This window comes from Protopterus annectens, chromosome 5.part0, assembly GCF_019279795.1.
Source record: "Protopterus annectens isolate FY-2018-M chromosome 5.part0, PAN1.0, whole genome shotgun sequence".
In the NCBI taxonomy this organism is placed as follows: domain Eukaryota; kingdom Metazoa; phylum Chordata; order Ceratodontiformes; family Protopteridae; genus Protopterus; species Protopterus annectens.
In genome coordinates, this window is record NC_056735.1 from 1166415542 (window position 1) to 1166428669 (window position 13128).

Genomic DNA, 13128 nt, shown 5'->3' on the forward strand with positions numbered 1-13128 from the left:
CTTCTGACTTAAACGGACACTTCTTTTCATTATGCATCTGAAAACAATGGAAGAATGAACTACACAAGAAGGTCTGCTCTAGAAAAGGCAAGTAAAGGTTTTTGAAACGAACTAGCAGTAAACAGAAGCAGAAGCTTCTGACTACAATGTTTTTGCTTTCTACTCTAAGGGTGGGAGATTTAGATGAATGTAACTTGATGAAGTTCACATCCACAATATTATGAATAAACAAACTGGCAGTTAATATTACCTCATTTGTCAGATTTAAAATTGATAGTGCACCATCAAACTGACTGTTAACAGTGCTACTGCAGTGATGCCACATCAGTAATGATGCAGCAAGGATAAGCTGGTACTTGATTCTGGATAAAGCGCAGTTCTAGTTAGCTACATGATATAGTCTTGTTCAGTGTTTCATGTGTATATTCAACACGCCAACAGATATAAAACATACCTTCCAAAAAATGTTTGACAATGATGTGTCCTGATTCATAAAGCGACTTTTGCTCTTGTTTTTCAAGGCTATCAACAAGTGGTCTGATGAGTTCCATACTCCCCTCACATTGTAAGTAATTCCCATTAAGGTACAGTTCACTATGTGAGGAAAGAGGTACAAAGAGTAAAAGTAATTACTGTCTCATTTTAAAACACTGAAAATTATTGTTATTACATCTCTATAAATCAATGGATATGGAATCAACTAATGGTGAACTTTCTTCAGAAATATTTTACAGAAAACTGCAGAATGTTTTTTGGAGCTGTAAGAATGTTTACAAATTATGGTGTTCGTTAAGAACCAAGTTAGAAAAAAAAAGGTATACGCTAAATCTACCCTGTCATGGGAAATTGCAATATTACATGTATTCCCCACCAACTTTTCATATGAAAACAAACACATCATAGTAACATTGTGTGCAATGATGAAATCATAACATAGCTCAAAATTGGTTAGATAGAACTAAAATTACATGGGAAGAATTTAAGGAACGGCTATAAAATGCATATTACCCAGCAAACTAATTACAAGAAGCCAAAAAAAAACTATCCTATTATCATAAATATTGGAAAACACTTATAGAAATCTTAAGGTAAAACTGGTTTATGAACAAGGGACTACACCATCATTATTACTCTAAGTAAATAAGGAAAAATAAAAGAAAATAAATATTGCAAAACTTGTACCCATCTTAAAATTGGAAAGGTCTAGGAAGTGTAAATATAATGAACATTTCGGGATGATATCAACTGTGTATAGTGTACATAGTACAAGATACAATTTAAGTTAGGAAGGTAGAATATCTTGATGAAACTGTTTTAATGTCAGATTCTATTATGATTAAAATATCTCAGAGTATACTTTGTCTTACAATTTAATTTGAACCGTTTGAATGTTATAGTTAATTCTGCATACTGATAATTGAACATTGATGGTATATGTTCTGTATATCTTATTATGCTTATTGCAAACTGATATTCCATGTATATTGTCCTTATATATTTCTGTTTTATTCTTTTTATTGTATTAAAAAAGAAGAAAATGCAATAAAATATATTTGGAAAAATAAAAGAAAACTGCAGTGTTACAAAATGTAATGAAATGCTGACCTTCATTAACTGAACAGATGAGACATATTTTACAAACTAAGGAAGAATATGAAATATAATTTCTTAGCATTTTTATGCATTTTATTATTAAGAGCAAGTGTCAGTCCTTCTCCAGCATATGAGTGTTTGAGTGATTTGTTTGGACATTTAATTGTTACAAGTTCAAATACAGATTGGACCAATTCTTCCATTTATAGCCAGGAAAGTTACACAATTGTTGAAAACTACCCCAGAATTCACATTCATTTATAACAAATATATTATGCATTTGGTTTATTTCTTTCTAAATTATTATTAGACACATTTTGTAAAGTACAAATACAAGAAAAATTGGCAGAAATGAGAGACTGACTGTTATAAGAGTATCAGTAAGGCGTGCTTCTTTTTCAGATCCTAATCTGTATAATTAAGCAGATGCCATAACAGATTACTTACACTTAAGTAGTAATAAAACATGCATAAACTAAATAAATACTGTGGAATTTCTAAGCCTGCTAATATGTGTAATACTTTCAGTGTGGGCTTTTGCTATGTTATCTTAAGCCCTTATGACAGATGCTGCCTCTGCTGTGGACAATTTTCTGGGTGAAAACCATTTCTTCAAGTTTAGCATTCTGGCAGACCAAAAGAAAGTGCCCAGTGTAAGGGTTCCAGACATTAGGACGGCACATTTTAAATAAACAAATGACTATCGTGTTGAGATTCTTAAAACAGAGGAGGTGCTAATGATATGAGCAGGAATAAAAAAAATGATAGGCAGAGACAGATTTACTGTGACAAATAGAGCAATGTCCGGCCTTCTGTGTAGCAAAATGCTATCACAGTCAGTAAAACACAACACATTTTCACCAATGCAATTCTCCAGCTTTTATTTCAATTCCTGGCTAATATGCATTTGAACATGTTATTGTTTTCTGAATAACTATATCAGTTCTTGCATGAAAAACAGAAAAGGACAACCTCAGATGTAGGAGTAGGGACAGCAGAGCTCTAGCTCCAACTCCTCAGTGATACTAGAGGCAGCATAATAGAACCCATATTTTAGCGGTAACACCAACACTACGATGTTCCACCACTAATTACAGACAACAGTGTCTCACGATGTCATGACAAAAACTGTACTATTAAATTGTCATACAGTTGGTGACAACTATAAAACTTCAGACCACCTATCAAGTAAGCCTCAAGTTTAGGACTGATAAAAGTAGCAGCAACAGTAATACCCAAACCTTAAGTTATGATATTAACAGCCACATGATATGTCTACTCTTTATGGTACTGAGCCATAAACTGCATAGTAACCCAATCTGCCAACTAAAGCAGTATTGCAATACTATGCATTCCTCATGTGGGGAGGTAGTAATGACTCTCTCCTGCTGTAGTAATAGTAATGGCAGAACTGCAACCCAGATTCTAATGACTTCATGTTATTCAGCGCAAAGGTAGTACAATGCTAGACACTGGTTCTGCCCATTTCTGCTTATACACCAGCATTCTGGGACCCATGTCTCATAGTAAGGGTAACAGCAGTTTGCCCCTCAACTACTCACACACAAAGCAATGCCACTGTGCACACATGCGCACCGCACATGCACATATACAAACAGTAGGTATAGCAGTCACATTCACACGCACACACGTAGCAGACACAGTAACCACATTCACACACACACATACACTACAGTCATGCAGCCACATTCTCACACACACACAAGCATACAGAGGGCAGTCATGCAGTCACATTCACACACACACACACACACACACACACACACACACACACACACACACACACACACACACACACACACACACAAACTGCACCATGGCTGGGAAATGACTCATTCTTGTCCAGTTTGCAGTCAGCATCTCACATTGCTCTGTATGTGTTTCATATACCAAGGGTTTCAAACCTTTTGTAGAGATGTGAGAAACATGTGGCATGATATATGAAACACACAGCAGTAAAATGTACTTCTGCTGGGTGGCTACTTTCATTCTGCTACTTCCTGGTGTTGAAACAGACTTCAGCAGAATCATTTAGGTTCTAAACACTCCTGCTATTGGTCAAATGTGAGCCCAAGGAAGCCTATCACTGTCTCAATGCCTCCACAGTCAAGTCAATGAGAGAGAGGAGCTGCACAGGCAATCTGAGCCATAACGACAACAATCATCAGTGTGGTTCAGATAAAATGAATGGATTCTTTCTATACTTTTTTAACGAAAGATGGATAGATTTTGGCAAAGCTTCATATGTCACATTCAAAGTGTTAATAGGAGGCATGTAAAGGTAAACAAATCACAACATTCATAAGGGTTTCACTCAATAAATCTACAGGAAGATATAGAAGTTCTAATACCTACTATGTTAATTATGTTAATTAACACACTTCATGTATTCTAAGATATAGAACATGCCAGAAAAATGCATTAAGGCTGCTAACTTATACCATATTAGCACAGATAGAGAAGTGCATAGTTTACGATGAAACCATACCTACCAATGGTGCAACCATTTTATTTTATTTATTTAATTTTTCCTTTGTTGACCGGGTTAGTCCCACTAGGCTACTAGCCTCTTTTCCGAGGGGGAGACTCATTTATTCCCCATCCCAAAGAAGGGTCTACTAAGGCAACGACTGTTATAAATAGACAACAAAAGCCACTTGTAGCTTATATTTGCTGACAACTTTTAATAACAGCTAAGTAAATGACTCAAGAAAGAGTAGAGAAAAGGGAATATATGCTTACACATCAGTAAAAGCTTTAGTGCTGCATTATAATGGAAGTTAGAAGCATTTCTTGGTTAATGCATATGTAACTGTATGACCAATGACTAGTAATACTTTAATGATACAACAATTTATTATATACTCGCTTCGTAATGATAAAGTATCATTGATACCATTGATGTTTCAAGATGCTCTAGTACATTTTTCCTTTAGGATAACAATAAATATCATACAAACAGCTTTTAATAAAAATAATGTCAAAGTAACAGCTACAAAATGTTTCACATTATTCTGCTTCCAGTTCAGTTCCAAACTACATTAATATATATATATATATATATATATATATATATATATATATATATATATATATATATATATGTATATATACATTTACCTAAGATACAAGAATACATCAGTGCCAAATCATACTGTTGCATTTAAGGGGATATGAAGAAAATGTATAAACAAAAGTTATATATCCACCATAACGATGCATCTGTGTTGTCTAATTCATTCATCCTCAACTGATGGGTCCCAGCTCTGACACCAGATCAGACTCGGTTGCTTTTATCAGACTCATGGATCTAGCTTTCAAGCCCCTCCCTTTACCCATAATTCCCATTCTTCCAGTACACCTCAGATCGAGTTTGCTGCCCTAACAGTTACAAGTACAACATATTATACTATAAAAAAGACACAAGATAATAATATACAGAAAGGCTGGAGCTCAAAGCAGGAACAGGTGAGTTCCATAAATTCATCCCTTAGGCCTTACTAAGAAAGGGGGAAGAAGGTTGGAGGGTGAAGAGTTGAGGAAGAATAAAAATGGATAACACAGATACATTGTTATGGTGAGTATGTAACTTTTGTGTCCTGATGTTGTAATTTTCATTCATTCCTCAACTGATGGGACCGAGCCCTCCTTGGGTGGTCCTCATGAAAGGATATTCCAGAGTACGGTGTAACCAAAAGCTGCCCTATTTCTGGAAAGTATGTCTAACTTATAAAGAGTAATAGAGGTGTGGGCATTGTACCAAGTGGCAGCTACACAAATATCATCTATGGAAGCTCTTGACCAGAAAGCCGAAGACCTGGTTACAGATCTCATGGAATGTGCTTTAGGGGCTTGGGTAAAGCTAAACCTGTTTCTTTATAGATAATAGATATACAATCAGTCAACCATTTGGCTAGAATCACTTTATAAACTGCTTTACCCAATTTGTTCTTGGAGAAAGAAACAAACAATTGATCAGATTTTCTGAACTCTCATGTTCTGTGTAAATAAAACATCAGGTGGCTATATACATCCAGAGGATGCAGCATATATTCTCCTTTGTTTGAAAATTTAGGGAAGAACACAGGTAAAGTAATGATCTGATTTAAGTTGGGTTCAAAAGCTATTTTAGGTAGAAAGGATGGGTTTGTGCATAAAGAGACTATCTTTATGGAAGATCAAGAATGAAGGTCTTGCAGAAAGGGCTTGGAGTTCAGATACTCATCTAGTAGAGGTAACAGCAACCAGAAAAAAATGTTTTCCAGGATAAAATCTTAAGATCAGTCTTAGTGGAAGGTTGAAAGGGAGGTCAGATAACAGCCTGTAAGAGAATAGTCAAATTCCAAGGAGAGACAGGATCTTTAACTGGGGGCCTGAGTAAAATCTTACTTTTAAGAAAGGCCTTACATAATCTGAAGGAAGCCAGGGAAGAATGATTCTCTCCTGAAATAAAAATTTGAAATGGCTGGCAACTGAACTCTGATAGTAGAGTAGATCACCCTACTGATAAAAATGGAGACCAAAAAGTTGAGAATTGCTTTGGACAGAGTAAGGATCCAAATCTCCCTTAAGGGCCAAGATTGAAAATCTTTTCCATTTACTCTTGTAAATTTTCCTAGTGGAAAGCTGCTGATAGGATAAAGGAATCTGTTGAATTGGGGAAGAAAGCCTGGGCTGTCTAGCCATCACTGGAACTGGAGAAACCATGAGTTTAAGTTGAGGTCATTGATGTCTGGATGTTGCATTCCTGCTAGGTGAGACAGAAGATCTGGATGTGGATCCAGTATCAAAGAAGGACAAATAAGATGAGGCCAGAAGAAGGGAAACCAGACCTGACTTGGGCAAAAGGGTGCAATGAGGATGATTGTGCTCTTCAGCCAGGATGCTGTCTGTAGAACTTTGGGGATTAATGGTAACAGGAGCTAAGCAAAAAGGAGACCAGAGGGCCAATCGTGGACCACAATATCTCTCGGTGACTCCACCTGTGGTGGGACCAGGGCAAAGAACCTGCTGCACTTGTTGTTGAGGAGAGAAGCAAAACAAATTGCAGCAAGGTTGACCCCATCAATGAAATATCTCTTCTGCCACTCTTTAATAGACCACTCATGAGGCATCAAACTGGACCTGCTTAGTCTGTCTGTGAACATGTTGGTTTTCTCCAGTATTTGCATTGCCAAAAGAAAGTGACCAGAAGAGATTTCCATCTGCCACACTCCCATTGCTTCTCGACATAAAGGATAAGTTGTGCTTCCCCCTATCTGTTAATAAACCAGACTACTGACACGTTGTCCATAAGTATCACAATCATCCTCAAGGTAAAACATCTCGAAACACCTGCAACACTAGTAGAAAACCTCTCATCTCCAGGACACTGATGTGCAGATTAACCTCTTCCAGGGACCATGCACCTTGGACTGCCCTTCCAAGAAATGCTCCCCCACATCGAATTTGGGAGGTGTCTGTCATTACTAAGGCTACCGGCTGAGGGAGAATTAAGAGATGGGCCTGAACGACTTCTTTTGAATGAATACACCAAAGAAGATATTCCTGGTAAACTTTTAAAATCTTGGCAGTGTCGCTTAGAGGATGTAGAAGTATAAACCACTGTAGTGAAAAGAGTCCACTGTAGGACGCACATATGATACCTGGCTAACTGGACTAGAGCTACTGCAGCTACCATTGATCCCAATGCTTGGAGGACTAGTCTTGGTGTTGAACGAGAAATGGGATCACCTTCATGACCTGAAACCTGAGATTGTGAACCCTTGTCAGAGGAAGCAAAGCTATCTGGTTGGTTGTGTCTAGGTAAGCCCATACTAACTCAAGAGTCTAAGAAGGAGTAAGCTGTGATTTTGTGTAATTGACCATGATGGCCAAAAAAAACAACATAACTGGAGCAAGTAACCCCTTGCTTGTACCAACAGATGCCTGGATGTGGTAGTCAGGAGCCAATCGTCTAGATATGGAAACACCTGGAATCACAGTAGTCTCAGGTAAGCTGCTATCACAGCCATACATTTGGTGAACACCCTAGGGGCTGTGGTGAGACCAAAGGGCAGTGTTCTGAAATGGTAATGGCTGGTTCCCAGCTAGAAGCCCAGGTATCTTCTTGACCACCTGTTCATTTTGATAGGATAGTATGCATCTTGAAGATCTGTTGAGCACATCCAGTCGTCCTTTTGTAGAAGGGGTAAAATGGACTGAAACATGACCATCCAGAACTTTGAGTCTTTGAGTATTTTACATACTTTTGACTCAACCAAAAAAAATTTATTAGGGAGCAGCAGTATGCAATTAAGAAAGTAGACAGGAACAACACTTTGTGTAAACATTCTATTGAATGTGGGAACAACAAAACGTTTTTGTTTTCTGTTTTAGAATAAGTTTATCCAGATTCAAGGGGAGAATATTTTAAAAACAGCATTGAGTAGAGGGAGACACACTGGCAAATTAAATTGAAACCTGACAGAAAGCCAGGGTTAAATGAGAGGATAAACATCAAATGTTTTTTAAAAGACAGAAGGCTTGTTTAAACAACTGATGATGTTTTTCTAATTCATAGGTTAGTACTAGGCTAGCTACTCTTGTGGGCCATTTTAAGCCTAGCCAATTACCCCTTGTGAGAATCTAACCCTGCACCTAGTGTCTACAAGGTAAACACCTTAACCATTTTGCCATCCTCCCAACCCTTGAATGATTACTTAACTTGTTCATTGTTTTATTGTAATGGTTATTAAATGGGTGTTTTTATTTAAATGTATTTATTTGTTCTGAAGAAGTCCAAGAGACAAAAGCATTGAAATAAAGTGCAGTATGCTCATTTGAAGTACTATTTTATTTTATTTGATATTTTATCAGTGGTGACTATTGCTTCAGACAGTTGGGCCACTATTTTTTAGTATACGTTTGACTCAACTGAGATCCAGAATTGGCCTCAAATCCACCGTTTTCTTTGACACTAAAAAGAATCTTAAGTAAGTTCCATTTTCTTGTTGATCTGGTGGGACTTTTTAGATGACCTTTTTTTTTTATAGAAGCTTTTCTACTTCCAAGGCTGCTGCCTCTCTCTAACTGGGTGGAATATCAAATATCTTTTTTTCATTTTCATTGGTGGAATTTGAGATAATGGTATGAAATAACTTCTGGATATGATTTTCTGTACCGATTTTCTTCCGCGATGGATGACCATGCTTCTGGGTGCACAGATAAGTGCCCCCTAACTGCCTCCAGAGTACAGCAATCGGGTAATCCCTCAGAAGTGCTGGTAGGGTCTATCAGAGAAGGTATCTCTAAAACCCTGGTTCTGCAGGCCACCTCTACCTCAAGGGCAGCATCTTCCATTAGAGTTCCCTCTCTGCCCCTGAAAGAACCATCTCCTCGTGATTCCTGGAAAGGCCCTTGGGAACCATACCTTTCTACTACATCACTGATTCCTGCAGAAGGATCTCTGAGGAGTAGAAGAATGATTCACAATGGTAAACAGGGTCTTTCCAGCTTATTCACTTCTGTAGAGTGTTTCTTTAAGTTTGGGGCCAAACAAAGGTGATCCATCAAGGAGAGCATGGATGAATGAAGACTTGAAGGGAGGGCTCTGCAAAATCACACAACACATCCTTGCATGCCTCCTGATGGCTCTGCCTGAACCTACAGCCCTAGGGGTACCCTCAGCAGCACGAGAGATTAACTTCATGGACACATTGTAGACAGACAGTAGGGTGGCTAGTTATGAAGAAGCTTTCTTCTGGTCATCCACATACATGGACCCTGAAAGAGGTATGGAAAGCTCCTTAATCAAATATCTTTGTAACCTGGTGAAATGAGTCAAATAGTTCAGCGATCAAAGGGCATAGGTCACTGTGGCATAAACAAGCATGCCGAACCTGTCCAACACCCTTGACTCTCTATTAGGATGATGGACAGACAATCCCTGTTCTCCAAGCTCTCTCTTGGTGGCTGCCACCACCACCATGGCATCTACAGGGACTCCCTTGTTCCAGTGAGCCTTATCTTTTGGAGGAGCTAGAAACATGCCGGGGTTCTTAGGGATAGGTCCCACTGTATTGAGTTCATTCCATGCTTGGCATGAGATAAAATTGATTAACTCATCAGCCAGAGGGCCCACCCAAGATGTAGCCAGGTCAGCTCCAAAAGTCTCCAGCAAAACTGAATTTTCTTGGGAAGGGGTGCTGGAAGACCACCCACATCTCTGTTTAAGGAGTTCTAGTATCTCTCCCAAGGAGACATCATCAGGTGGAGATCAGGAGTTCCTTCCCCTTCATTGAAGTCAGTGTCTTCAGTGACAGATTCCTGAAGGGAATCTATGTGCCTCCTTTTGCACTTTCTCATCCTAGGGATTTCATCAGTGGGGTAGTCTGGGGAAGTATCAGAAGAAGGTGGGAAGTCCTGTAGAATGACTGGTTGAAAGCTTGTATGGGGTGGCTGAGGCATGATGAGATCAGTGCTCACAGACAGTGGAGGGAGGATAGGATCGAAACAGAACAAGGATATATTCCTTCTCTGAGTAAAGACAAAGCCCTTTCCACAACCTCAAAGGCTGAAGGTCCAGGAGAAATAGCAGCCAATCACATAGAAGCCAAGGCCACAGGCACCAACCTCAGTAACCCAGTTGAATCCTAGCTCAAGGAGGGTGTCAGAGCTTAGCTATCTAATGCTAAAGAGAGGCAAGGACGTCTCCAGCAGCCTTGGAGTTAAATCCAACCACCACAGCCAACGCCAGCACTTCAGCTCTGAGAGTCTTCCTACTCTGAAGAGGCCAGATGACTCAAGAGAATAGTCAGAGTTGGAGAAGGAGAAGTAACTTGATGTTGAGATGAGGGCAAGCTCACTGATCCAATGGGAGATGGAGACTTAATCACCCCCATCTGAATCTGAGCCCTGAGAAACTTAATCATCCTAGCCACCTCTGCCTCAGACAAGCTCCTAGAATGCCTAAGGGATGAAGTAGTAGATGGTGGCCTTGAAGATCTTTTAGGTGTCCCCTGTAGAAAAGGTGAATGGAGCCAAAGAGATATCAGATCCAGAATAAAAAGAGGAGACCGGATCCAAAGAGACTTATGTCATGATATAGTTGGATATGAAGAAGGTGTTGGATCAAGGATTTTTGGCACTTTAGCCAGTAGCTCAGAAGCTGGAGCCAAATGGGGGGGGAACAATCTGGGGTCTGTTTCCTGGCCTCCTTTTCTTTAGAAGCCAAGTCAGGCTTTCCTTTGTTTGTTTTACTGGAATGGGTTTAAGTCCCAGCTGAGACAGAAACAGCAGAAGAAGGAAGCAAACCTTAGTACAAGCTTATTCCTTCTGTAACTTAAGGCATGAGAACTGAACCCTGAACAAATTGAAAAATCCATGTCTAAATGGGCAGTGCACAGACAATATGCACACTCCTTGTGGGCATGTGAGTTAGGGATCTTATGCCCAAAAGAGGTGCAGGTGCAGTTTTTAAAACATGTAGGTTTGACAGCCATAACCAGAACCTAAACTACTTCTATGACCAAAAACAAAGAAAATTAAACTTCTGTGCTTTTTTTTTTCAGAAGAAAGAGGGAAAATGCCAGCAATGGTATGAAAGGGATACCCTAAAAGCAGGTAAATTAAAGATAGGGTACAAACAATGGTACAAAGAGAATACCATGAATAAGTAGAAACAGTTAACAAGGGATAGGAAAGAAAAAGGAGAAAAAGAGAAGAGAACAGGTAGAAAGGGAAATAAGTACCATGCAAGAACAAAGAACGGAGGAAGGAAGCAAGCTAACTGCAGAAAAAACTTGACAAAAAGGATATAATGCTATCTCTTATCCTTTAAAAGCAGAAATCACTTTCTGAACAATGTGGCATCAAACAAGATCTGAGGCGTAGCAGGAGGGTTGGAAATTATAGGTAAGGGGAGGAACTCGAAAGCTGGATCTGTGTCTGGTAAAAGTGGCTGAGTCAGAACCAGTGTCAGCTCTAAGACCCATCAGTTCAGGAATAAACGAAAATAACATTAGATGCAGAGAATAATTAGCTCTGAATGGGTGCTGGTTATGTTCTTGGCACCAACTAGAAAACCTCTTCTGTTTACTAATATATGATTTTCTAGTAACAGGCTTCTTTTGCCTCCATTAGTATGTGCTGCACATCCTCAGTAAACAGATGTCTAGAAGAAATTAAGACCCTGTCGTCTGAAGTTCACTGGGATCTGGGTGTATCAAGTACCCCTGTTCTTGTGAGAGTAGATCCAGTCTGTGAGGAAGCTTGTGGTAATTGCCCCTGGCCATTTCCAAAAGTAGAGAGAACCACGGTTGCCCAGGCCAGAAGGGAGTCACCACAATGATCTTTGAAGATTTCTTCTGAATCTTCAGAGGTACTTTGGACATCAGTGGAAAGGTTGGAAAAGCATACAGTACTGTTCCTCTCCAATGAAAGGAAAAGGTATCTGTCTTCCAGATCTTCTTGCCTGGAGTCCTGGAACAGAACCTTGTCTGCTGATTGTTCAAAGTGGAAGCAAATAACTCTATTTGAGGAACTCTCTAGTGATGAATGAATCAGATCTTGGAACCCCCCCCCATTTAGTTTCCATTCATGAGCGGCTGCACTTGTCCTGCTCAGTGTCTCTTCTGCATAATTTTGCTCTGACAGAATGTAAGATGCCTGTAAGTGTGAAACTGTGCCGTGAAGCTATATCCCATGCTAACATGGTTAGTCTGCAAAAGGGGTATGATCTCTGGTCCCTCCCACCCCTCTGCTTGTTAATGTACAACATGACTGTGGTATTGTCTATAACAATTTGAAGTGGTTCCAGGGACCAAAGATGATTCAGAGAGTTGACTGCTTTGATCAGGGCAAGCATCTCTTTGCTATTCATATGTTTGAGTCTTTCTTTGGTGGCCCACACACCCAGCATGTTTAACCCTCCTAAAACTGCTCCCCTGCAAAGTCTGAGGTACCTGTAGTGACTATTGCTTTGGAGCATGGAGGGAGAAGGGGAGGTCTGGATTTAAGGATGTCTGTTGCCTCCACCAAATGATTACACTTCTGACAAACCCCAGCATTGTGATATGAAAAGATAAAGGGTGTTGGCGCTGGGACCAAAGAGACTTCAGATGCTACTGTATCTTTCTCATGCAGAGTCTTGCTGGAGGTATCATGAGAATCATTCAAGCTGTGAGGCTGAAAATCCTGAGATAGTACCTCACAGTGACTGAAGTCTGAGAGGAAAACCTTAGAAATAAATCTAGATATAGATTTATTTTTTCCTGTGCATGAAAAGCTCTTTGAACTGAGGTGTCTATATGATATCCCAGGAACACAACCATGTGTGAAGGAGTCAAGAAACATTTTTTGAATGTTTTCTAGGAATCCCAGCTTGTATAAGGGATCTCTCACCAAAGTGACAAATTCATGACACTTTGAAAAAGATTCTGAAAAGATAAGCAAGCCATCTAAATATGCTCTGACCAAAAAGATTTCAGATACCACTGTATCTTTCTCATTTGAAGTCTTCCCAGGGGTATCATG

At 39.4% G+C, this 13128-nt stretch overlaps 1 protein-coding gene across 3 annotated transcripts in view; it reads right to left on the reverse strand.

Moving 5' to 3' along the window:
• Positions 1-13128, reverse strand: part of LOC122801571 — a 906449-nt gene that overhangs the window by 341326 nt on the left and 551995 nt on the right. For all 3 annotated transcript variants that reach the window (XM_044071011.1, XM_044071013.1, XM_044071012.1), the window contains one exon: positions 455-594. In XM_044071011.1, coding sequence (XP_043926946.1) covers positions 455-594 — 140 coding nt within the window. The remainder of the gene's footprint in view (positions 1-454; positions 595-13128) is intronic.